Genomic DNA, 27,946 nt, shown 5'->3' on the forward strand with positions numbered 1-27,946 from the left:
CAAAGGGGGGGGGGCTGGGGGAAATTTTTCGGGTGACTGAAAGTTGGCATGTTCATAGGTGTGTACTAGGCTATTGGCCCTGGAGACTTTACAAGCCTAGCCCATAGGATTACCCTGGCATTGCGCCACCCGACCTTAGTTCCCAGTGCCTCTGTCGAGTAGAGCCATTGGAATGATCCCTGGGGTGAATTTTCTATTTCCCATTCTCTCATCAAGGTTTCTCTTGAAGAGGGCCAGTGAGGTGCTCTGTTTGACATGTATGGGAAGTTTATTCAGTAGCTTGGGCAGTTTCTGGGTTATGAACCTGTCCCTCCAGCGCGTTCTGTTGATTGTGGTAATGAGGTTGAGGTCTCTGGAGCTTGTGGTGCAGAGGGATTGGGATTTCTTTAGATGTAGTATTTCTAACGGAGCTGGGTCAGACATGGCTTTGTAAGTCGAGCAGAGATCGCCTCTAAGTAGGAGATATGAGACAGAATATTTGGAGTTATTTTTAGTCTGTCCAAATAGGACAAGTGTCCAAGTCCTAGGATCCTCTTTGTGAGGTACTTTTGCAGCCTCTCCAGTTGTTGCAGGTGTCTAGTGAGGTACATGCCAAATGGGGCAGTGTACTCTGATTGGCCTAATGAGGGAAGAGTAGAGGGAGACAATGACCTCTTTCTTCCTGGATGCAAAACCTTTAGTAATGAGCTGTGCCACATAGGACTTTTGACCACAGTGGCAATGTGGTGGTCAGATGAGAGGTTGCTGTCAACCTGTGTTCCCAAATCTCTTGTAACACCTTCTGTGTTTAGCGGACTATCATTAATGTGGAAATTCTTGGGAACTGTGTTTTTCCCAAAGGGGATGAAGACACATTTTTGGCATTGAGCTTAAGAACATGGTTCTGACACCAGTCGTTGGTCTCGGTGAGGCCTTAATGTAGGATGTCAGAATCACTAGGGGAGTTAATAATGTCTCCCAACTTGCAATAGTCTGCGAACTTTGTCAGCCAGAATCCCTTTGTGTTGGCCTGGACTTCTGAGAAGTAGATACCAAGCAGGAGAGGACCCAGGACTGATCCCTGTGAGACTCCACTCGTGACTGGTCGGCAGTTTGACTTGGAGTCAGAGCTACTTTCACACTGTGGGTTATCTGAGCCAGTTTGCAACCCACCTAGTGATGTAGGGGTTGATGCCTAGCTTAGCGAGTTTTTCTATCATTCCTGAGTGGGGAATGGTATCCAAGGCCGTGGGCAGATCAGGGAAGGCTGTATGAACCACCTTGCCTTCATCCACAGCTTCTGGTGACTGACTCAAAGAAGTCGACCAAGTTGAGGAGGCATGATCTACCCTTCACAAAAACCAAACTCCGTGGGATCTAGAGTTTGGAGATTCCCTATATCCTTGTTTATTAGGTCCATGATGATGCGTTCCATAGCTTTGCATATCAGACTCTTTAGGCTAATGGGGCAATAGTTCCCAGGGTCTGTAGTCACTCCTCCTTTGTGGAGAGGGATGACTATAGCAGTGTGCCATTCGGTAGGGGCAAATCCTGAGCTGAGGCTGTGATTGAACAGGGCATACAGGTGAGGTGCCAGTTCAGTCTGTAGTTCATCTAGAACACAGCCAGGGATATTGTCAGGTCCCACAGAAGCTGTATTCTTGGCCTTGGACAGTGCTGTTTTAACCTGTGCAGCAGTAATACTGGGTGCCTGTCAATCTATTGGTATTGTGATTGGTCCTTTTGGGGGGGGGTAAAGTTAGCACTGAATCTGTCTGCCAGTTATATTGGCAATATCTGTTGGCTTGGTATAGGAGGTACCATTGTGCAGTACTCGGAGCAAATCTGGGTATTGCTGTGGAGATTCTTTACATAACTGTAGAAAGCCTTGTGGTTGTCTTTACTGCAATTCTGTTTTCATAGCTAGCTTTAGTGGATTTGATGAGGGCTCTCAACCTTTTGTTGAGACTGATAAGGGAGTTTTTCCAGTCTTGGGACTTCACCTTATTCTGCATCAGTTTCCTCCTTCTGTTGTAGAGTTTGTTTATGGCAGGGCACCACCAAATTGGAAGCCACACACACTCCAGCCAAGACCCGAATAGCTGATCAAGAGGAGAATGTCGACACTTTTTTGAATTGCGTCTCTGTGCACCCCTGTGTCAATGCAGATGAATGAATGAGACTCGTGTATCAGTAGTGGGTTGTAGTCCTTGGTGAGGGTCCTGACACAGCAAATAGGTTAATCATCTTCGAGGCTAATGCATGCTGATATGAATTTGGCATGTTGAATGTTCGTTCTTAGTAGCAGGCCTGAGAGTTAGTTGTGGACATTAAAGTAATATACATTTTTTTTTTTTAGCTACACAAAGCCCAAAGGGCAACTTCCTGACTACACTTCTCCTGTTGTACTGCCAGTTGAGAAGACAACTGTGGAAGATTTCTGTTTAAAAATTCATAAAAACCTCATCAAGGATTTCAAATAGTAAGCTTTTTAAGACTTCTCTATTCTATCTTGATAGAAGGTTTTATTTTTTTCTTAACTTCCTAACACCTTTGTCATTTTGTTCTTTAAATATTTGAACAATAATCATTACTGGATCTTTTAGGTTAAGTTGCTCTTGGCAAAATGTTTGGTCCATGTATTTGGGAAGAAATGGGCATTTGATTTTCAAAGCACTTAGTAATGTGTGTAGTGGTTTATAAAATATTACATTATAGACACAATTCAGCCAGATGAATATATTTTTGTTTGGATATTTTTTGTACTGGAGGCCCTGGTTTCTAGTATAGCTGAATGACGGTCAGAGCATCTGGCAGGAAAGTATGTCTGTCAGCTGCGTATGCATAACAAAAATCCTTGGGCTTCAATGTTTTTATGATGGTATCCTTGCATTTGTCTCATGGTAGTTGTCAGCCCCTCAGCTGGCTATAGACGTTTGATCGAAGGAGCCTTCCTTTTGTAAATGCCCACCTGTTTATCTTGGTGCTGCTGAGTCAATATACTGGTAGAGGGGGAATGGGCTTTGATTGCTCTGTGCTAGGACAGCAAAGCTGCCGCAATACTGCAGAATACCAAAGGAGAGAAGAATGCAAAAGACTGCACATGAGCATAGAGGTCCACCCAAAGGCTGTCTTGCATGTAACAAAAACTGATGTTTTTTTTCCCAGCTCATTTTGTAGACCTTGTTCACTTCCTACTGTTTGAGTGGGACTCCATTGAAAATTATATTGGGGCAAAGCTCTCATTTTATAAAGGGAGTAAGAATTAGAAGTTATGTGGAACAATCTGGAGACCTGTATAAACAGTACATGAGTAAGTTAGAATTGCACTGCACTGGTGCAGTCTCTCAAAGTTTTGGTACTCAAGAGTTTGTACAAGCAAGGCAGGTTTATGTTGCTGCACTTTTCCACCCAAGGACTCTCTTACCTTCAACACTGTAATTGTAGTACTGATAGCTTACCTAGGTTTGTGTGCCCAATCTAAAGTGTGGCGCTCCTTGGGGGAAAATCTGTATGCTTATGAGTTCAGTTGGAAAAACATCAGTGTTTTGTTAAAGCAGATGTCCTCATCCTGCCCCCAATCCCCAAATACATGGTCCCAGGTGGAATATGTTGACTTTGTTTTCAGAAGCAACATGAGAGGACAATGGTAAGTACTGTGTGATCTTAAGGACCTTCTAATGGTTTGATAGTGGAGAAGACGTATTAGACTACAGCAAAAAAAGTACAAGATCCCATGCTCAAATAAATCTGCTAACTGCTCTGAAGTATGCTGGGATGCAGAAACCAGATAAGTGTGCCTGCCCCTCCTTCTGTAAACCCACCAATGTTCTTCATATTGATCACTGCTGTAGTAGCCTTGGCTATATAATAGCCAACCAACTTCCAGAGCTTAAGGACACCTTCCATGCACCCAAACTGTTCAAGTCAACTCATCTCGAGCTGCTTGAGAAGTTTGGATGCAAACTCTTCATAGCTGTACTGCCGCTGAAGAGTAATTTTCCATAGGGTCATTGTTTCTTTGAGAACTTATCCTTTTATGCCCAAAGCAGTGTCAGAGTTTACTTTAAGCCAAACTATTCATCTTCCCATTTTCTTTCCTGAACTTAAAAATGAGGGATGAAGGGGATACTCCATACCTTGGATGTCCACAGGCAGCTCGGGTACCATCTTTGATAGAACTAACACTTTTAGATCTTTGGATTGATTGTTATTTTTTATTTTGAAAGAAGGGACAACCTGTGTCAAAACGGACTATTTTCCGGACTTCTAAGATGGCTGCACATTTGAGTAACAGCTTAATTCTAGATCCTGGTATGAAAACAGGAACTCAGCAGAGAAAGGAAGTAGATTTGTGTTTATGGGTAGATTTCAGTAACTGGCTAGAAAGTGTACTGCCTGGATGCCAGGAAGAAAAGGAGTACAAAGGACCTTGAAAAAATTGGCTACAAAAGTGAGGAAGCAACACTGACTGGTGAAAGTTCTGCAGCTGTTCAGCAAAAAAAAAGTCCAACCTTCAGATATGCTTCCACCAACCTACAGGATGATATAAAACAATTCCACACAGACCTGGTTAAAATAAAATGAAACATTGATGGAGTATACAAACACAAACAACAAAAAACTGACAAAAATGGAAGATGCTTTAAACAGATATTCAGATGAGGTGATAAAGCTGCAAAAAATTCAGATGAGGTGATAAAGCTGCAAAAATCAAAGGTTGAAATGAAGAAAATGCTATCTGAATATCAGACTGCTCAGGAAGAGATGTTTCAAAACATAGAATTAGTAGAGCATGTAAATTTGAGACCTGAGAGTTTCAGCTATAACAAAGAAGCTGGAAGGAACAGACTGCATTCATTTTATGAAAGCACAATTGAGCAACTGGACAGGTATTCCACAGCAAGAGATGTTAGTTGAAAGGGCACATTGTGCGTTTGCTCCAAACATGGCTATGAGAAAGCAACCTAGATGTTTAATAGTAAGAATGCAGTCCTACCAGCAGAAGGGGTTGATTCTGACAAAACTGTGGCAGAAGGAGAAGTACTAAAAGTGGGAGACGGGAAGGTGTTTGGAGAATGATAACTCACTGTACAGGCAGAAGAAGAGCAAATTTATCCCACTGTTCATGGAATGTCAAGGCACAGGTGTGAGATTCCAGCTGCTGGTACCCAGCTGTCTTCAAGGTATTCGTCCCTGGAAGGACAAAATCCTTTTTTGATTAAGTACATCCTAAGGAGGAAATACAAAAGTTTGTCCAACAAAAAAGTGAGCTGTGAAACAAAATTCTGCTGCTTGTTCTTCTGGTAATAAAGGCCACATAGATGCACTACCTGTGAAACCTTTTTGAATGTTTCAATGGAAAATGTTGCATGGAAGGAAGGGAGCTCAGGAGTTAACTAGAAGAATCGATGGTTTCTTATCCAGTGTACTGAGGCAGGATTTGGGAGATGGAGATGAACAGTTATAAAACAAGTAACTTAATGTGAGGTTACAATGCAATAATTATATTTGTGAAATATGTCAGAACAAGAATCTGGAAGTATTGGACTTTTTCAGAATTTGTTGGACTTGTAGGGGACTCTAAAGCATGTGTCCTACTTTCTCATTGATTGGAAAAATGCTTTGGTGAGGGGACCAGGAGGTAGAAAGTTAACAAAGTAAAGTTTTTTTTTCTTAATACTATTTTTGTGTTGTATGGTGATGTTGCATGCTGTAAAGTTTTTTTTCTGTTATTTTTAGTAATGGAGATTGTAAACAGGTGGTGCTGTTTTTGTTATTTTTTTTTCCTTTCTCCCTTAAGTTTTAAGAAATGTAGACCATGCAATGCAAAAAAGCCTAGTTAAGAGCATGGCAAAAGAAAAATTGATGTGATTTTTTTCTCTTTTTTGCATGGGGAATGACTGGGATTTAAGGACCTTAAATTGATTTAGTAACCAGTTTTAAGAGAAAGCCAGTGCACGAAAAAGAATATTTAATATGAGGTTTTTTTTGTAGCAAATGAATGTATGCTTAGTAGTAATACTGTATCAGGTCTTCATGTCTCCATGGAAACAGTCTGATAGAAATTGGTTACAGTCTAGAGAGTGAATGACTGGGGGGAAAGAGAAATGGACTAGGAGACAATGTTCTCTGAACGCATTCAGGAGTTTTTCCCATCTGAGAGAGCTGTAAAGGTAAGATAAAAAACAGCACTTAGTAGAAGCACAGGCTGCACTGTGTGTCTTGGCATGGATAACCTTTTCTTTAGATTAACTCGCGTCTGAGAGTGCGACTGTCCATTTTGGACATTTGTTCCTATTAGGAAGGTAAAACTTCAATATTTGAAGGTGTACATAGTTTTTTGTATTCAAATTAAGTTAATAGGTTTTAGGGGGTGTCTTTGTTTGAGGGCTTTCAATAAAACAAAAAGTTTTGTAAGACGTGGCAGGCTGAAACAGATATAACCAGAAACAACTGTACACATGTAACACAAAACCTGGAACTAGACATGTAACAGAAAAGGTGTTGTACACAAAAGGTGGAACTTTTTAATACAGTGATGCTTTCTGTAATGTCTTTAAATGTCAGCGGTCTCGTAGACAAATGAGTAGTGAAGTATATTAAAAAAATGTAGAGTGCAGATAGCTATGTTGTAGGAAATGCACTTGGAAAGAACTGAACATGTGAATTTGATAAAGGTTTTCAGGTTGGTTATTCAGCAAAATACCTGAGACAGAGGAAAAGAGGACAGCTTATATAGCAAGATGAGCTCCAGTAGTGATAGAAGAGGATAAAAAAGATAATGGTAGAAATGTACTGCTAAGGGGCTGCTGGCAAGGGAGGATTACACTAGCATGTATTCAGTTTCCACTTAAAACTGCTATAATGGAGCTTAAGGAAATTCTGGGAGAAATCATTTTTCGGCATGTTACTTATAGGTAGGGACTGAAATAGGTAGGGACTGAAATTTGATTTGTAACAGAGAAGATGTGTTTCGTGGGTCCAAAGGGGAAAATATAACAGAGGGGTAGATATTTGAAGTTTGTGAAGATATTTGGCATGGAAGATATGAATTCAGTAATAGGAATTTGGAGTGAATTTACTTATTCCCCAAGATATAAAAGCTGGGGTTGCAAGACAGGATTTACATTTCACAGGAACACATGTACATTTAAATTTAAGATCTTGATGTATGCACCCAATAACTGTTTCAGATCATGCACCAATAATAACTGCACCCAATAACTGTTTCAGATCATGCACCAATAATAACTAAAATAAAAGCACGGGGTAATCAAATAAAAATGAGACATTGGCACTTCCGACCTGTCTTTTAAAGAGAGGAATTTTAAGGGATGGGTAGTGGAGATTATTCAGGAGCTATTAGAATTAATAGAATTTTTTTTCTGATAATATACCTAGGGAGTGGGATAAAATTGAGGTGGAATTTAAAAATAGGGTGGAAATAAAAGAAAGGGAGCTATGGCTGAGAAGTAACAATTATTTAGAGGGACTGACAAATATTAAAGTATTGCAGAATAGGAAGAATCTCACCGAACAATAAGATGATCAACTGCAGAAATTAAGGGATTGCCTCAGTAGCATGCACAAGTTTAGAAAGATTGCTGTTAAGTAACTGTTTTTTTGGATGATAACACTAGAGCACAACATTTTTAGCACAACGTCTCTGGCACAAAAAGTAGAAAGGGCTGTCACCAAGCTTAGGAAGGCTATAACAAGGAAGGTAACAAGATCCTGTAGAGGTATTAAAAATGTTTTGAAAGCCTGTATAAAGCAGAGAATATGGAAATCAAGAAAAAATGGAAATGTTTTTGGAAGAATTATATATGCCAAGGTTAGAGGCAGATGAGGCTCAATTATGAACTGTTAGGATAGGAGGAGATGAGATAAAAATCATGATGTATAGCCAGTCTACAGGAAAGTCCCCAGAAATGATGGTATTTCTGTGGAAGTTTGGAATCTAGAAGGAAAAAAACTGAAGGATCTGGAAGGTTTTGTTAAAAAGTATTTTAAGAGAAGTACCAACGTCCTAGAAGAAATCAGTAGCCTTAATACCTAAAGAGGGTAAAGATCCATCAGGTCCAGCTTCATACAGGCCCATTACACTACTAAACTATGATTGTAAAGTGTTCATGTCTATAATGGCTAAAAGGAATGGCAAAAGCAATGCCAGAATTGATAGATATGGACCAGTGTGGTTTTGTGCAGGGAGGCAAACATTTGACAACATTAACAGAACATTGGTGATCCAGAGGGAAGCAGAATGCAAGTAAGTACCATTGTTGTAGACGGGTCTTGAGGCAGAGTAAGCATTTGACAGAGTAAGCTCGGACTTTATGAGCAGGGCAATGGAAGCATTTGCATTTCCTGAAAAATATGTAAGGTTGATTGGTAGGATATATGAGGGATTGGAAGCAAAAATTTAAGTTGTTGGGGTCCTCTTTCAAATTTATTTGCATTATATTTGGAACCATTGGCAAGGAAAAGGGACTCAGAAATTCAAGGAAATAATTGGTATGGTAGTCGAGAAAAGCTGGTTGTATTTGCAGATATTACTTTATACCTGACATTATAGTGTTGTGGAACATTTTGAGACCATTTCAAATCTTTTCAGGATACAAACTTAATGAAGCTAAAACAAAAGCAATAGCAGTAAGTTATGTACCCACATATGAATTGGTTCAGCAATATCCATATTTATGGGGACATGATAAAATGAAGTAATTAGGAGTATGGATTAAGAATGATTCTGGTGTGGCAACTAAGGATGTGGGAGAAGAGACTAAACAAAAGATGATACAAAAACTGAGAAAATGTAAGCTTTGTTATATCGATAGTAAGATAATAAGCAGTTAAACTGTTTAGTCCCTTTAGTTTTGTACACAGGTCAGGTATATTCTTATCAACCAGAGGAGAAGTTGTGGTAGCAGTTAAAGAGCTGAAGGACTTCATCTGGGACGGAAGATGGCAAGAGTCAAGTGGGATAAGCTGATTCTTCCAGGATAGCAGCAGGATTGGGGTTACCCAATTTGAAGGGGTATTTCAGAGCTACACCATTAAGGCTTCTATGCATAGCACAAGCAAAAAACTATAATTCAAAGTGGAAAGGGATGAGGACATGCAGGAAGCTCAACAAGGAGAGACTGGGATTTTGGATTCGGGCCTTTAAGGAGAATAACAATCATACAGAATATTATGTCCTTGCACCACCATTCTCTCTACCTCTTACCATTACTAACCATTGTAGCATGTACCCTCCCTCAACAGTCATCCTGTCTTCCAAAATAAAATGCACCAAGGCTGAAGTGAAGATATGACTAAAAACCAAAAACTACTACTCAAATCTGTCATCTCGTTTGTATACACCCTCAGCAGAAAATCTTACCCAACTTAATCTTGCATATAGTCATTCAGTATTGCTAAATATGTACATAACTTAAATGATTTATATCTACCTAAACAACCAGAACCTTTCCACTCATATCAAGACCAGTTGCTGCATAATACCTGTTAAACTCTGATATTCATTTGTATTTCAAATCTGATTATGTCCATATTTATTACTGTACTGCTTGATAGCTCTTTTGTAATTGTAATATCACCAAAACCAACAAAAACTAGTAAAAAAACAACAAACAGAATGGCACACATCTGGCAGAAAACTCTGGTTTATTTGCAGTTAAGCACTTTCATCAGAATAATTTCCAACTTCCTCAGAACACTTTCTTCCCATAAAACAATGGATTTTATGTAGTCCAATCTCGCCTACATTTTTAACCCATGTGGAGCTGAACCTCTGCTCCGAATCTGCCATACTCTAGCTCGAAGTCTTTCAATTGGCTGGGCTAAGAGGTGTCCCATGATGCAATGCTCCCTTTCCCCAGATCTCTTTTGCCACTTGTAAAGCTCAGACGTGGTTTCGCTTTTGGCTGTAGCCAAGTATAACATTTTATCTTCTTTGACTAAAATTTTTGCTCCAAAAGCCATTTTCATAGCTAGGTGTGTGTGTTGTTGGTTTGTGGCAGTTTGTTGTGTGGCCTTTCGTTGCCTTTGTCTTACTTTTTGTCTTGGTATCCCATCAGCTGTCTCCCAACGGGCTAGGCCCGTTTCAGTTAGAGGACCTTGTCCTCCTTTGATTATCTGTTTTCTCTTCTGTGTTTGTTTTTTTAGGTACCTATCCCTCCGGGCTAGGGCTGTTTAAGTTAGAGGACCTAGTCCTTCCCCTTGTTTCCTGTCAGGGCCATTTGAGTTAGAGGTCCTTGTGTGGTGTCTACAGTTTATTTAGATTCTAGTTCCTGCACTTTGTTGCTGGTGGCATTTTTGACTGTTGTGTTGTGTCTAGTGTCCTGCCGACCATGTCTAAGGATACAAAAGAACATAAGCCTTCGGGCTTTAAGAAATGTAGTAAATGTGGGTATAATGTCAATTACTGATGGGCACTCTATGCATGTTTATTGTTTGAGGGCTGCCACCTCCAGGAGTCTTGTGCATTCTGTCATGCATTCAGCCCTCATGTTTTTCAAGAAAGGAAGAACAAACTAATTCTGAAGGGATTACTGAAACCCACCTTTGAGGTAGATTTGGAGAGGTCTTCTAGTGCTTAAGTCACTTTCCCTCTAAAGAGACAAAACCTCCAAAGGAAAAAAACTATCTCTGTCTCCGTCAGTCTTATCAGAGCCTCCAGAGAAAGTTACCAAGTCTACTGTGGCATCCTTAGCTCCACTGTCTTCGGTGCCGAAGGAAGTTTGTGAATTGACAGAACCTACATTGGCTCCCAGCCTCTCAGAGCCGGTCTCCAGTTTTTAGACCGGTTTCTCCTCCTCGCAGGTCTCCTTCAGAGAGGAGGTCTAGATCTCCTATCTTGTACTCTAGGTCCTCCAAGACTCTCTCTGACGTGGATAGAGTGGTGCAGAGACTGCCCCAATCACCTGTGCTGGCTAAATTGCTTTAGGCTCCAGCCCAGTCGGCTCCGGAGCCTGTCACCCATCCATTGTCGATAGTTCCTCCTCTGAGTGAATCTCAGCCTTTGGAGCCAGAGTGGTCGGCACTGTCTGCTTCTAGGTTGGCTCCGATAGCCCATCCTGGCTTATCAGCTCTGATCTCTGCTCCAACCCCATCGGCTCCGTCCACGGGGTCCAGGACTCATGGTTCCTCAGTCGGACCCGGGGGGGAGGTCTTGGGACACTCTTAGGCTCCTAGCCTCCCTCTCGGTGCTTTGGCTTGGGTGAGCCTGACCCTTGCTTCGGACTTTGTCCCCTCTGCTCCGAGGTCTTCCATGGTTGGTCAATCTTTGGAGCCGGGAGGACCAGCTTTCGAGGTCATGCAAAGCTTGCTGGCCAGGTCCTCAGCGGCATCGTACAGCACTGACACTCTACCCCCTCCAGCTCCGGTATCAGTCTCTGATCGCCCCCTATCTTTGGACAGCGGAGACCCAAGGCCTCAGGATACCTTCATGAGTGGTCCCCAAATTTCTGAGGGCCCCCCAGAGTTTTTGCCTGAGGAGCCACCCAGAAAAAGAACATGCAAGAGAAAGCACATTGACTCCCAGGAAGAGTTTCTCACGTCGGACACAGACCTCGAGGAATCAGAGGGGTCCCCCAAGTCGTCCTCTGAGGGTATCTCTTTCTCTGATATCCTAGAGATCTTGAAGCAGAGAGGTGACTGGCCCTCTAAACCCCCATCTGAGGAGGGGTTGGTGTTCCTGAAGGCCTTTGGGGCTCAAAGCTCCACCTCCTGGGTTTCTCCACCCTTCGATGAACTCCTGGATCTGGTTTGTCGAAGGGTGTGGGAAACCCCTGACACTGTAGAACCAGTCCCCAGGAGACCTAACAAATTTCTGTCCGCCCCGCTGACAGAGTTTCTCATGAAGGGTGTTCCAGTAGATGCCATGGTGGTGGCAGCAGCAGCCACCAAGAAGGAACTGGCTGAGACTTCATCTACCGTCCATCCCTTTAACAAGGAGTCTAGGACCATGGATCGGTATGGGAAGCGTATGTTTTCTTTAGTGGCCTTTACTCTGCAGTCACTGAATATCTCCTGAAAGAGCTTGGAGATGCTCTGAAGGGTAATATTTGTAACGCAGTGGCTCAAAGTCAGCGCAAAGATGTCTACCCTAAATTCTATTACTAACTCCTCCATGAGGCTGATCTCTTATGCAGCTGAGGGAGCGAGTAGGGCAACGAGTTTGAGTTTCAGGAGGCACTCCTGGATGCGCCTTTGTAATTTCTTGGAGGCCTTCAAGTCTACATTCACCAATGCCCCATTTGATGGTTCCTCGTTGTTCACAACAAAGGTGAAGGACATTCTCTCACTAGGTGCAAGCAAGAGGGGAAAACCCTGTCTGCCGTGGGAGTCCATTTTTCCATGCCTTCTAGACCTTATCCCAAGGTCCAGAAGAGTGAACCTCCACGTGAAGAAGTCCAAGTTCCGAATGGTCACGTTGCAATCTATTCTCCCATTGTTGGGAAAAGAAGTGTGGATGTGGTTCAAGAAATCTTAGAGGTTTTTTCATGACGCATAAAGTGATTCTCCCTCCAGAGGCGGGGGGGGGGGGTTGGTAACTCAGGTGGACTCCGCCCTAGAGGCAGAGGAGGCCCACGTAACCAGGGAAACAGTGACTCCTTTCGTGGTTCTCCCTACCAGTGCGCCTGATGGGAGGCCTGACTGCACATCTCCGGAGCCAGTCGGGGGTCGCATTTTACTATACCCAGGACCAGTGGGTATTAAAAATAGTTTCCGGAGGATATCACATTCCCTTCTCTTCCCTCCCCCACCGATCAAAAGAATCCCAGATGTTCCACCCAATCAAAGGGATGATGCAGCTTCAGAGGTTTTAAAGCTGCTAGAAAAAGGAGCAGTCCAGCATGTCCCCTCAGACCAGATTGGACTTACTCCAGATTCTTTTTGGTGCTGAAAAGAACAGGGGACCTGAGACCCATCTTGGATCTCAGCCGCTTGAACCTCCACGTGAAGAAGTCCAAGTTCCGAATGGTCATGTTGCAATCTATTCTCCCATTGTTGGGAAAAGAAGTGTGGATGTGCTCCATCGACCTCAAGGATGCTTACTACCACATAAAGATGGACAGGGCATCCAGAAGTCATCCACGCTTCTGGCTGGGAGCCAGTCATTTTCAATTTCGTGACCTGCCGTTTGGTCTCACCACAGCCCCCAGGGTGTTCACCAAATGTATGGCAGTGGTGGTGGCTCACTTGAAACGTCAGGGATTCCAAGTGTTTCCGTACCTGGATGACTGGCTCCTTTCTGCCACCACCAGGCATCTACTAATAAAGACCAGAGACACCACTGTCGAGCTGTCAACAACTGGGTTCCACTCTAAACTGGGAAAAGTCTGCCTTGTTGGCCTCACAGCGTGTCACCTTTATAGGCGCCGAGTTAGACACCGTGCTCATGAGGGCGTTTTTACCACAAAAAAGGATTCAGGGTTTGCAACAACTGGTATAAGCATTGCTCCCACTAAGAAAAGTGAAGGCAAAAAGAGATCCTTGTGTGGTATCTGCAGTTTATTTAGATTCTAATGGCTTCAACAATTATGCTGTTTCCTCTGGCGAGGCTAAACATGAGGCTCCTTTAGTGGCTGCTGTTTGCCCAGTGGTCTCTACAACATCTTCCATGTTCTCATCTTATAATAATCAGACAAGTGCAAGCAAGATCTACGCTGGTGGCTTCACACCAGCAACCTCAGTGTGGGGAAACCCTTCATCCCATCCCCTCCTGTTGCCACAGTGACCACGGATGCCTCCCAGATGGGGTTGGGGGGGCATTATCTGGGCAGGACAGTCCAAGACACTTGGCAGGAACACGAGATGCATCTGCATGTCAAAATCTTGGAGATGAGAGCAGTGCTACTAGCGTTGCAGCACTTCAGAGCTTTCTTCCTCTCGGGACAATTGTGATCCACTCGGACAATATGTTGGTGGTATGGTATCTGAGCAAACAGGAAGGAACCAAGTCGTACCCCCTTTGCAGAGAGGCCGTTCAAGTGTGGCAGTGGGCGGTGTCTTCCCGACGTTTTTTCCTAGCTATGCATATTCCGGGGAAGTCCAACGTGATTGCCGACAGGTTGAGCAGAGCCATTCTGATGCCTCACGAGTGGTCCCTGAACAGTCGAGTTGCGGAGCAGATTTTCGGCAGATGGGGTCAGCCTTGCTGCGACCCATTTGCCATTCCCCTCAATACCAAGTGCAGCAGCTACTTCACCCTTGTCCTCCTCAGGGGGAGTCACCCAGGGACGTTCTAGTTCACAATTGGCCCTCTGGTCTACTTTATGCCTTCCTGCCTGTTCCTTTGCTGACAAAAGTTATTCAGAAAGCGCAATCCTTGGGAAGCAGAATGATTCTGATTGCTCCACACTGGCCTTGTCAAATTTGGTTCCCCTTTCTCCATCCCTGTCCCATGGACGCCCCCTCGATTCTGGACCCACAGCCAAATCTACTGACTCGTATGTCAGGGCAGTTCCATCCCTCTCTTCGGACCCTCCGGTTGACAGCCTGGTTACTCCACTTCCATCACTAGTCGGGCTTCATCATTTTTTTCCAGAAGTGGTTCATAATCGGTGGTCTTCCCATAAGCCTTCGACCAGAAAGATTTATTCCAGTAAATGGAAAAGATTCTCCAGTTTCTTCAGTTCTGGAATTTCTCTCCATGCTTTTCGGTCAGGGGTCAGCAGCCGCGGCTATTTCCACTTTTCACGTCGCTAATGAACCCAGTCTAATGGTGCATAGACTTTCTAAGGCATTCTTGAAGGGCACTATGCTGCTTCGCCCTCCAGTCTTTGACCCGGTCATGCCTTGGGACCTAATTTTGTGCTACAATGTCTCACTTTGTCCCCCTTTCAGCCTGCAGCTACTTGTGAATTGAAATATTCGACTTGGAAGACTATCTTTTTGGTAGCCATCACTTCAGCTAGACGCGTCTCGGAGCTCCAAGCTTTGTCAATCAGACCGCCTTACTTGATATTTCACAAGGACAGGGTTTCCCTCAGACCAAACCTTTCCTTTATGCCGAAAGTGGCTTTGGTTAGTAATCTCAACCAATCCATTGAACTGCCTGTTTTTTTCCAGAGTTTTCTAATAGGGCAGAATTTAAATTTCACCAGCTGGATGTTCATAGGCAGTTGCGTTTTTATTTGCATAGAACGAGGGATCTTAGAAAATCGGATCAGCTATTTGTCTCATTTTCAAAAAATAGGATTGGGTCTCCTGCTTCCAAAGTGACCTTGTCTAGATGGGATCTCTAGTTGTATTTCCTTCATTTACGCCTCAGGTGGTAAGGATTTACCATTTAGAGTGAAGGCTCATTCTACCCGGTCGATGTCTACCTCTACAGCATTTCAGGCCAGGATGTCTATGGATGATATTTGTGCTGCTGCTACATGGGCATCTCCTCACACCTTTATTACTCACTACAAACTGGATTTGGTATCCAGAGGCAGATCTTCCTTTGATTCCACAGTGCTCAGGGGTATTTTCCGCTGAGCCTCCCAGGGTTCAGGTGCTGGGGACGCTGTCCCACCGGTAAGAATGTAGGCAAGATTGGACTACATAACATCAAGAGGTTATGTACTCGCCATAACGTTCGATGTATGTAGTCCGTCTCACCTCACATTCTTACTTACCCTCCTGCCTTCCCCCATCATGGAGGACCTAGAGGTTAGTTCTGGTTTCAGTACTCCTTTTATTATTGGAATGTTTTTTCCTTCTCTGTGTGTTATGTGTATGGAGGGTGAGTGATTGAGCTTGCAGCAAACGAGATCTGGGAAAAGGTAGCAGTGCAGCATGGGATACCTCTTCGCCCAGCCAATTGAAAGACTTCGAGCTAGAGTATGGCAGAGTCTGAGCCGAGGTTCGAATCCGAACCCATGGGTAAGAATGTGAGGTGAGATGGACTACATACATCGAACGTTATGGTGAGTACATAACTTCTTGTTTAAATAAACACATAAACATCACATGACATGGAAAAAAACACTCCCCCAATCAATTCTTTAAAAAAAATAATACTACAAGTGTAATATAAATGAAACCTTGCCTTCTTTTGTAATTGTATTAGTATTCTGTTTTTCCATTTGTGTGTATCAACTAGTAAATTGTCTTTATCAACTTGTTAATTTGTATGTGGAGCTTTTCTCCCTGGGCCTCCACTAAAAATGGGCTCTCCTTGGCCCAGTGGACCTTCCAGTAAACAAATGTCATAAATAAATAAATAAATGTCCATAAAGTAGCAAAAAGTATTCTAACACAGGAATGGAGAAAGATTCTGTCACTATGGATGATTGCAATTAAGGATATAGACAACAGACGAGAGGTGGCTGAAATTTATTGGAGAAAGCTGGCGTAAGTACCAAGGTATTTGGAGCAAGTAACTAGAGAGGGAAAGATGATAGAATGGGAAGACGCCAAGAATTTATTTGTACTGCAGGTGAGATTACCTTCCCTATCAAAGATTGATATCAGAGTACAGGCAAAGAGAGGGAAGTTTGGGGGTCCTAAACAAAAGAACAGGACTGGTAGAGTTTAGTAGAATTTAGAACAGAAGCTTCCATTAAAGGAATAATTAGAACATATAAAATATTGCATGACAACTATAAATCAATCCAAAGGAGGCTAGGAAGGATTGGGAAGAGAGGGTTGGATAAGCAATTCACAAAAACAATTGGAGAATGTATGCATGTCTCCCAAATACGTGGCAAAATGTAGAAGATTAGGATTTTTGCTTGGAAATGTTTACATAGATTTTTATACCCTACTTTTCCTTTAGGTATCTAGCAAATGTTGGAGGGGGTGACAGGGAAGGAAGATGTAATTGGGAACATTTTTTCCTGGGAGTGTGGTGAGTTTGCGGACTTTAAGGATTCCCTGTCGGATGCACTGGGCAGATTGGTATGATGAGGGAGATTATTTTTCTGAGCTACGGTACAGAATTGGAATTGCCTGGACACATGGTAAGGCCTTGTATCTAGTTACGGTGGCTGCCAGAAAAGCAATTACTATAAAATGGAAATAAAAATCTAAACCAATTGTATTAGTAGTGAATACAGTAATAAGAGATAAAACAATTGGAATGAAGATCTTTGCAAAAGGGTAGGAGCAAACTACATAGGGAAAAAAGGAAACTGTGGGAAAAATGCATATGGGGAGGAATGAAGTTTATAAGAAGGCGGAACTTAAATGAGCTGTGTGTGTAATGTTTGAAAATGACTGGGTTGGCTGGGTAGATTGTAAGTGATGCATAATGTTTGCAACTGGGAGTGTTGTCAGTATGGTTTGTGATGTAAAATGTTTGTAACTAGGATTCAGTGTGGTTTTGTTTTCATTTATATAAATGTAAGATTATTTAACTGTCATGACATAAGCAAAGATGTTTCTTGTTAAAAAAAAAAAGGCTGGAATTGAATCATTTGTGTAATGCTGCTTATGTTATATGATGTGTAGCAGCATGTATGAAGTATAATGTTGTACATATAAATAAAATTTTTAAAAGCATATTCTGAAATTATCATAACTTGTAACTACGTCACCAAGCTCAACTGCCAATCTGATGTCTCTTACTTTTAATTGTGTCTGTCCATGAGAACTGTTGAGTCCCTACTAGGGAACACTTCTATGCCATTGTATATAATCACTTTGTTTTTATAATTGTTTGCTAACTTCTGTGTAATTTATGTAAGTCTGTCTATATGGAGCTTTTCTCCCTGGGCCACTGCTGAAAAAAGGCATGTATCCAGTCAGACTATCCCGGTAAACAAAATAAGTAAATAATGTTTGCTAATGTAGACTTGATAGAGTTTGATTACTTTTATGTGAATGTAAATTTGCCTGTGTCACAAGTGATAATTCAATAAAGGTTTTAAACTGTAAACTGGATTTCTTCTTTGGTCCTAGCAAAACATGATTTAGACCTATTCTGCAGGGGCTCCTGGAACCTTCTCCTTTCTCCTCCCAAATGTAGTTATTTGTGGTAATCTACCTATATAGTTGACTACTGCAGCCTTCAGTATGAAGAACATAGTACAGTTGGACGTATCATAACAGTAGATGTTCATATAATCACTGCTGCAGTAGCTGTGCCTTCCCTCCAACCCCCTTGTTTTTGGTGTATTTTAATGCCAGTGTGGACAATTTTTTGTAATTGCTAGCATTGCCCTTTCAAGTCTCAGCCTCCCTCCCTCTGCTGGCAGTAAAGCTCTGAAGGCGATCACACCCAGAGTTGTCTTTTAGTTGACTCTTCTCAATTTGCCTGACAGTTTGGGAGTGTGGAATGTGTCCTGAAGCTTTAGAAGCTAGACAGATGTTATGTCCCTGGCAGGATATAACCCATATAGCCAAGACTGCTGTAACAGAAATCTTCAATCATCTACTGTTCTTGCAAGTTCAACTTGCACAACTGTACTTTTCCCATCATAATATCGTTGTTGCAGTCATAAATTCTGGGGATGTATGCCTGGCTGATGGAGCGCAGCAGGTGGCCCGACTTTCAGGTGTCTTCATTCCCCAGCTGACTCTGTCTTGCCCTGCACATCCGTGGTATGAGTGACATTGGTCAGCACTAACGTGTTGCTGTAAGAGAAAATGCCTGCTTTCATGTCAGCATTTCAGCCTATTTCCCGAGTTAGGTAAGTATCCTATATGTTGTTAATTTCCAGTTTAGATGTCTCATTCTGAGATTGCAAAAGTGAGTAGTTGTTTAGAGTGCAAGAAGTCATTCCTTTACAAAGATTTTTATTTGTATTGTGTACATTTAGATCTGTAATGCAATATAGACAGTTGTCTCCACTGTTTTCGGTTCAACCAATGAGTCATCCAGCATCATGTTCAATCTCCGCAGAACTACCTAGCTGAAAAGAAATACATGACTTCAAAGAAAAATGCAGCCAACTCAGTTGTCTCCACTGTTTTCAGTTCAACCAATGAGTCATCCAGCATCATGTTCAATCTCCATGAACTACCTAGCTAAAAATGCAGCCAACTTAAGACCATCTCCAATAAAATCTGCCTGTTCATTACTAACATCCCCATTAATGAACACCACTGCTTGACTCTCGCCAAAGCTAGATGGCTCAAGTACATTTGTGAGCTAGCCTCCTACTATAATCATGAATTCACAAATCCCTTTTTCCAGAGACATCTTCCCCTCTCACTGAAACTTCTCACCCAACCCCCACATATGATCTCTATCGGTCGAGCTCCTCCTACCCTGCTAACTCCAAAAACTAAATTTCATTGCACTGACCATGCATTCTCCATCTTAGCACCAGGAGGAGAAGGAAACCACACTCACTACAATTCCAGTCTCACATAGACCTACCACGACAGCAAACCAAACACATAAACGCACAAAAACATACTCGGAGGCTCTAAATAAAAATCTGCCTAAGCAGCCTGGGATGACATGCTCAACAAGCCATGATGCACTATAGGGATGGCTTGCACCTGTCACCCTGCCTGATATTGGCAAGGGCTCTTGCTACCCCCATAGTGCCTTTTTTAGGCAAGGCTCAAAAGACAAACCCACCTCCATAGGTATCACAAGGGATAAGAAACTAAGATTAATGCTACTCAATGCCAGAAGTCTAAACCTCAAGATGCACGCACTCTAAACTCTCCTTAGCATGGAGAACATCGATATCTATCTGTGTAGTAACAGAAACCTGGTTCAAGGCTCCCAAGAGCACCCCAGCATTACCAGGTTATACCTCATACCATGCTTTTCGGCCCCAAAACTTGGACCGAACCACAAAAGGAGGGGGAGTATCAATATTCGTCAAAGATACCCACACCTCCAGGTTGGTGGCACAGCACGAAGCATCAGAGGCTATCCATGTGCAACTAACAGTGGGTAAAACTGCCTTCCAGTTTATAGCCTGCTACAGACCACCCTCCCAACCCCAGGAACCTCACTTGGCCTTCCTGAGAACACTGAAAAATATGAAGGGCTCTCCAAACACCATTATATTGGGCGACTTCAACTACCCAAACATAGACTGGGAGCATTACTCTAGCTCCAACACCCTAGCCCAAAGGTTCCTAGAATTTATAACTCAAATGCTATGGAACAACTTGTTACCACTCCCACAAGAGGGGAAAACATACTGGACCTGATCATCACCAACATGGGGACTCTATGCTCCAGACCAGAAGTGTATCCCTCACTGGTAAGATCAGACCATAAACTAATCTCACTAGGTATTCACATCCCAACCCCAGCCCCGAAAACCACAGTGAAAAACTTCTCTAAAGCAAATTTCACACTCCTCAAAACCGAGGTGTAATCCTTCAAATCCCCCAGGCCTGTGGAAAATATGTCCCAGACCGCAGAATCCTTTATAAACGCATTATATGAACACCTTCAGGAATGCATGGATCATGCAATCCCAAATAAAACCAAGATCCAATCCTACAAAGGCAGGCGTCCTGTCTGGTGGACCCCAGCCATAAACAAATTATACAATAGAAGGAGGAAGCTACTACATGATAGAGCAAAATCCCAAAAAGGGAAGGCATCTCTAATCAGTGTTAGCAAAAAACTACGGGCACTCATAAAATCGTCTAAGGCTAGCTTTGAGGGAAAAATTGCACAGGACACTAAGGATAATCACAAGGCTTTCTTTAGTTATGTTAGGAACCTGGGTGGGAATTCCCAGATATGCTCAGAATTAGTCCAAAATGGCAAAAAATACACCGAACCCACAGACATTGCCAACATCCTAGCTGACAGGTTCAGCAAACTTCCCACCAAAAGGGCAAATATCTATCCCAGCAGAGTGTTACCCCCTGTCATCTCATATGCTCAGGTAAGAGCCGCCCTCTCCAAAGCAAAAAACACAGCATCAATGGGACCAGACGGTGTCCCGGGCTGCGTCCTACATGAACTCCAAAGAAGAACTAAACCCAACATAAAACTACTGTTCAATCTCAGCCTTACTACAGGATATGTACCCAAAGAGTGGTGTACAGCAACAGTGGTCCCTCTCCACAAAGGTGGTGCCTCAATGGATTCTGGAAACTATCGTCCCATAGGCCTGACTAGCTTGGTCTGCAAAGCTATGGAAAGGATCATCATGGACCTCATAAATAAAGATATTGGGGACCTAAAACCCAAGACCCAACTGGAAATCCCTTTCCCAACCCAGCCCCTTCAGCTTAGATAAGTATCCTATATATTTATTTAATTTCCAGTTTAGATGTCTCATTCACAAGTTGCAAAAGGTAGGTAGTTGTTTTAGAGTGCAAGAAGTCATTTCCTTTACAAAGATTTTTATTTGTATTGTGTGCATTTTAGATCTGTAATGCAATATAGACAGTTGTCTCCACTGTTTTGGTTCAACCAATGAGTCATCCAGCATCATGTTCAATCTCCGCAGAACTACCTAGCTGAAAAGAAATACATGACTTCAAAGAAAAATGCAGCCAACTTAAGACCATCTCCAATAAAATCTGCCTGTTTGTAATGCAATATAGACAGTTGTCTCCACTGTTTTCGGTTCAACCAATGAGTCATCCAGCATCATGTTCAATCTCCGCAGAACTACCTAGCTGAAAAGAAATACATGACTTCAAAGAAAAATGCAGCCAACTTAAGACCATCTCCAATAAAATCTGCCTGTTCATTACTAACATCCCCATTAATGAACACCACTGCTTGACTCTCCAAAGCTAGATAGGCTCCAAATTTTATTTGTAGGCTAGCCTCCTACTATAATCATGAATTCACAAATCCCTTTTTCCAGAGACATCTTCCCCTCTCACGACTTCTCACTAGCCCCACATATAGTCTCTATGGTCAGGCTCCTCCCTGCCTGCTAACTCCAAAAACTAGAGATTTCATTGCACTGACCATGCATTCTCCATCTTAGCACCAGGAGGGAGAGCACTATACACAATTCCAGTCTCACTGGAGCCTACCAGGCAACCAAACCAAACACATAAGCAGCACAAAAACATACTCGGAGGCTCTAAATAAAAATCTGCCTAAGCAGCCTGGGATGACATGCTCAACAAGCCATGATGCTTCGCTAGGGATGGCTTGCACCTGTCACCCCTAGACTCTGATATTAGCAGGGGCTCTTGCTACCCCATAGTGCCTTTTTGAGCAGGAGCTCAAAGACAAACCCACCTCCATAGGTATCACAAGGGATAAGAAACTAAGATTAATGCCTGTGCCAAGTCTAAACCTCCAAGATGCCTGCAGCACTCTAAACTCTCCTTAGCATGGAGAACATGGAGTATCTATCTGTGTAGTAACAGAAACCTGGTTCAGGCTCCCAAGAGCACCCCAGCATTACCAGGTTATACCTCGCTACCATGCTTTTTGGCCCCAAAACTTGGACCCGGAACCACAAGGAGGGGTATCAATGATAGATCAAAGATACACACCTCCAGGTTGGTGGCACAGCCGCGAGCATCAGGGCTATCCATGCGGCTAACAGTGGGTGGAAACTGCCTTCAGTTTATAGCCTGCTACAGACCACCCTCCCAACCCAGGAACCTCACTTGGCCTTCCTGGGGAACACTAGAAAAATGAAGGGCTCTCCAAACACACCATTATATTTAAAGTGACTTCAACTACCCAAACATAGACTGGGAGCATTACTCTAGGCTCCAACACCCCCTAGTAAGGTTCCTAGAATTTATAACTCAAATGCTATGGAACAACTTGTTACCACTCCCACAAGAGGGGGAAAACGCCAGGACCTGATCATCACCAACATAGGGACTCTATGCTCAGACCAGAAGTGTATCCCTCACTGGTAAGATCAGACCATAAACTAATCTCACTAGGTATTCACATCCCAACCCCAGCCCCGAAAACCACAGTGAAAAACTTCTCTAAAGCAAATTTCATACTCCACAAAACCGAGGTGTAATCCTTCAAATCCCCCAGGCCTGTGGAAAATATATCCCCAGACCGCTTAGAATCCTTTATAAGCATTATATAGACGCAGCCAGGAATGCATGGATCATCTACAATCCCAAATAAAACCAAGATCCAATCCTGCAAGGCGAAACGTCCTGTCTGGTGGACCCCAGCCAATAAACAAATTATACAATAGAAGGAGAGCTACTACATGATAGAGCAAAAATCCCAAAAGGGAAGGCATCTCTAATCAGTGTTGTAAAAACTGGGCACTCATAAAATCGTCTAAGGCTAGCTTTGGGGAAAAATTGCACAGGACACTAGGATAATCCACAAGGCTTTCTTTAGTTATATTTAGGAACCTGGGTGGGAATTCCCAGATATGCTCAGAATTAGTCCAAAATGGCAAAATACACGAACCCACAGGCATTGCCAACATCCTAGCTGACAGGTTCAAAACTTCTCCCACCAAAGGGCAAATATTTATCAGCAGAGTGTACCCCCTGTCATCTCTCATATGCTCAGGTAGAACCGCCCTCTCCAAAGCCAAAAAACTACAGCTTTATCAAACTGGGACCCAGTGATTGTCGGGCTGCGTCCTACATCCCTGAACTCCAAGAAGAAGCTAAGCCCAAACATAAAACTACTGTTCAATCTCAGCCTTACTACAGGATATGTACCCCAAAGTAGTGGCGTGCAACAACAGTGGTCCCTCTCCACAAAGGTGGTGCCTCCCAATGGATTCTGGAAACTATAGGTCCCATAAACCTGACTAGCTTGGTCTGCAAAGCTATGGAAAGGATCATCATGGACCTCATAAATAAAGATATTGGGGACCTACAGGACACTGGATCCTACTCCAGTTCCGAAACTTTTATGGGTAGATCCTGCCTCTTAAACCTGAGTCGATTTCTTTGGAAACAGTCACCGAGGCCATTGACAAAGGGGAAGGTGGTCCACACAGCCCTACCTGGACCTTGCAAAAGCCTAGCCGATTACAATATTCCCACTTTCGGGCATTATAGATAAGCTTTTCCACCAGCTTAATAATATAAACCCCTATGTCACTAGATGGGTTTACCAAACTGGTTCCAAGGACCAGAACCTAATATGGTTAGGGATTGCTGGTTTCCATGTCAGACTCCAAACCAGTTACAAGTGTGGTGTCCCACAAGGCTCCAGTCCTGGGACCTCTCTTGTTCTGTATATATTTCTCGGAGGTACAGGCCAGCGCGGAAGGACCGTGGCTGACCAAGTTCGCAGATGACTGCAAACTAGGCAGCCTGCTAATAGACTCTCCAGCCCGAATAACAAGCATCCTCTACAAAAGAGCCTCATAGGAAACAGGTATTAACTGGTGTTTCAGAGCCATGGCCCTGCAAGCTAAACACCAAAAGTGTATAGTCATCCCCTTTGGTAAAACAAAGTGGCCCACAAATTACCACATAGGTAGGGTGGTAATCCATTAAGTACAGAATAAGTAATTAGGGACCCAGTGAGTGACCCAAGTGCTTCTGATGTGAATTCAATCTCTCATTAGGCTAGCAACCCACATGGCCAAAGTGGATTTAGAAAAACATTTTATATAGCCCACCTAATCAATGAAGGGATTCACATCTAGATCAGGGGAGGTCATCGTGCCTCTTTACTCATCCCTCATCAGGGCCCATAATTGAGTACACAATGCCCTTTGGGATGTACCTTACCAGACACCTGCAGCAACGCTGGAAAGACTCCCAAAAAGTTCCTCACCAAGAGGATCAAAGAGGGCTCTCAAACAGATGCCATATGCTGCCCGGGTTAAAGAAAACTCCAGCTCAACTCATAGTAGCATACTGCCTGCTCACAGAGGCCCTTATCTGTGCCTGACGGTATAAAGCCATATCCAACCCGGAATTAATGGACAATGCTGCACTCCTCAGGAAAAATCCAAATCCCATCGAGCTCACAGCGCTCGAGAGACTTGGAACCCTCAGCACTGGAAATAAATGGGACATGCTGGAGGGGTAGGATTCATAACCCAGAGGCTCCCTTCACTCCTGGAATGGAAATCCCAGTCCAGGGTTAGGGCAGGAGGTCCCTCATTGACTCTCTTCAAGAGGAATCTTGGATGGAGTGGATGGGGGAATCGATAGATTTACCCCTCGCTATCACTTCTGTGTGCCTAACTTCTGTTTATTGACAGAGGCACAGTATAACTAACTTTCTCGAAATAGGGGCTTAGCAAAATTCCCATTTCTTTAAAATGGGTGGCGAAAGCCAAACACACTCTGGCTAGGCTTGTAAATGCCCTAGGGCAGATGGCCTAGTATGAGTCTATGAAATGGCATCAGAAGTACTTGCACTAAGCATCTAAACCTCTTCTGCATCATCAACCAAACTGGAGGAGCAGGTATATATTGCACTGTTTGGAGGGGCGGGTATATATTGCACTGTTTGGAGGGGCAGGTATATATTGCAGAGGATACAGTTGCTATAGAACAGACTCCCAGTCCACATAAAACAAAGTTCATCCCTGTCTGTATTAAAGTACAACTTAGATCTGTGGATGGAAAACACAACATTTACCCCAGGACTACCCCCTGCTCTGATGAACAGAGGCAATTTCTAAATGCTTTATCCCATACATGGGTCTCCTCAAATTATCAGTGGTATGAACCTAGTTATTCTCATCAGGGGTAATTTATAATTATCAACCATGGGATGGGTAAGACCAATCTATAACTGAATGGGATAGGTTATTTTGAGCACATAAAGGGAAATTGGCTAAACTTAAAATGGCATGAAAGGTCAGCTAGCCTAGTACTTGCCAATGAACCTGTAAGGGTAGTGGCTATGATACTGTAATATGGGACAAACTTTTTGTAATACCTTGTCATCCCAGGGAATGTCCTCCCCTTTATGGTAACTGGGGTAAGTCACACTTGGATAACCTCCACTTTGGTGAGCTACAGCTGAATTTTGTCACCATTCCTAACGATCTAGAAGTCACTTCTGGCGTTCCTAACTGATGCTTGTCGTATTTGTCAAACTTGCTCAGCAGCTTTTTAACATGTTACATATGTTCCTGCCAGAACAAAGTAAAAATGAAGGCTTACGTAAGATAGTTCATAATCTCCAGTTTGTGCCGTGATGATCTGCCAGTCTCTGAAAAGTTGCTGGTGCATTATTCATCTCAAGGGGCATTTTGGTGCAGTTGAACAACCCAAACCTAGGTAACAAATGCTGACCTTTTCCTTATTGTGGATATCAAGGATATTTGCCAGTAACCTGTAGTTTTATCAGTTTTAAGTCCAAAATAAGCGACATCCTCATCTCTAGCTTGCCTTTAAAGCTTCATCCATCTTTGGCATTGAATACACGATTCTGTATGATTAGTTTCCTGCTTATACAACTTGGTGCTGTTAGCTTTTTTGGTAACCTCACCATCAGTCAGGATGAGGGATTATCATATTCCTATTCCTTTCACATGTTTTGCTCGACTTGTTAAGCACCCTTTAAGAATCCTGCTTGATTGGCTGTTAAGTTCCTGTGTTTGCATGATACTGTACTAGCTGGTGCACCCTGGCTTAGTATTGAACATGTACTCAAATTCATGCACTACTTTCTTGAACCTGTGTCGGGGATTGCTCTGTTACAAGAAGAAACTGCAGGGGGAATCGGACGACATACTGTATATATTGTAAGTAATAAGTAATGATGTCCCTTTGTCATGGTAGGGCTTCTCTTTGCTGCCTAGCAACTTTGTCACATAATTAGCATTGCTTTCCTTTCTTATAACAATGAAAGGTCCCTCCCATAATGCCTGTATTTTTTTTTTTTCTGATAAGAATAAGCACCATTATATTCTGTCAGACTGTAGACTCATGGCCTGCTGTTCTGTCTTACCAAATGTCTTTTTGTTGTATATGTGCTAGGTTTTCTTGTGCCAGTCCCTTTTATTCTGGGAAACCAGTTCAGTGCATTAAGGTCCAGGGCTGTCTTTTCTACTTATTACTAGTGTCCTTTCTGTATTGTTAAGCTTTGATCTTTTTTATCTCCAGAGTTCTATTTCTTATTCCTCTTGTTTGGCGCCTTCTACAGCTACTATGCCGTTGACATTTTGGCAGCTTTTTCATGTTGGTGTTGCTTTTCTGTTTTTCATAATGAACAATTTATGCTGACGTTTCCTTTCCTCTGTTGCCTGACCGCTCATCCCGTTACATCTCACGCTTTGTATGTTACCTGCTTCAGGATGTAGTATTTACAGATCCATTTTTTTTTCTATTCAAGCTGCATACGGAAGTGATCTAGAGATGGAGTAGGTTGCTTCACTTAATGCCCTGTCCTCACAGCTGCTGTCCATCTCTTTTTGAATTCAGTGGCATGAATTTTAGTTGTACCTGAGGCTGTTGTTTTCTCATCCTTGTTCATACCATGTAGCTGGACTTTTCTTCAGTTTGCATTCTTTAGTCAGCTGGGACACTAATATTTTTTTCTTATTCCACAGGACTTGTTTTATTTTTTTCTTAACTACTCTGGGTAAAGTGCTGAGCAAGGTGGTGTGCGGCTGTGTAATTTTAACTCTTTGGCTGCCAGGGTGCATGAATACTGTTTAGTGACCATTTTAATGACAGACTGGTTGATGTCTCGCAAACCAAACCACTGTTACCCATTTACAGGTAGTGGGATGGGCTGTAAGCACACACTGCTGCCACCAAATATTCATGGGGCATTTGACCTTAAAGGGAGTGTACAGTAAATGAGCAGTTAGCCAGCCCATGCCACAGTGATGTCTTTGTATTTCACATCTGTAGATCAGACCTATAATCCTTGGCTTTCCAGGATTTCACCTAGCCCAGACCCAGCCTTCTTGTACCTTTTAGTGCAGTTTTACCAATAGTAATTGAAACTTGTCCAAGATTGTCACTCTGACAGGTTCACACAGTATATTTTTGGAAGGGAGTAACGGCATCTGTCCATTTATTGAAACTTCCTTCCTTGTCTTTGGAGTAATACAGCTAGAGCATAATAGCTTATCAAAACAGTTATGCTTGGCCCTTAAGATAAGATGGCCATTAAATGTGTATGGTAGCAGTGCTGTGAGCAGCA

At 42.8% G+C, this 27,946-nt stretch overlaps 2 protein-coding genes across 2 annotated transcripts in view; one reads left to right on the forward strand and one right to left on the reverse strand.

The window, feature by feature from the left end:
* The window catches only part of NOL11 (nucleolar protein 11), a 1,613,635-nt gene that overhangs the window by 1,119,908 nt on the left and 465,781 nt on the right, over positions 1 to 27,946 (reverse strand). The gene's annotated exons all lie outside the window — the stretch shown is intronic.
* The window catches only part of DRG1 (developmentally regulated GTP binding protein 1), a gene marked incomplete in the record, with an annotated part of 230,452 nt that overhangs the window by 199,643 nt on the left and 2,863 nt on the right, over positions 1 to 27,946 (forward strand). Inside the window, 1 exon segment of the mRNA XM_044085090.1 lies at positions 2,339 to 2,461. Coding sequence (XP_043941025.1) covers positions 2,339 to 2,461 — 123 coding nt within the window.

The sequence above is a fragment of the Protopterus annectens genome, chromosome 10.part0, assembly GCF_019279795.1.
Source record: "Protopterus annectens isolate FY-2018-M chromosome 10.part0, PAN1.0, whole genome shotgun sequence".
Taxonomy (NCBI): domain Eukaryota; kingdom Metazoa; phylum Chordata; order Ceratodontiformes; family Protopteridae; genus Protopterus; species Protopterus annectens.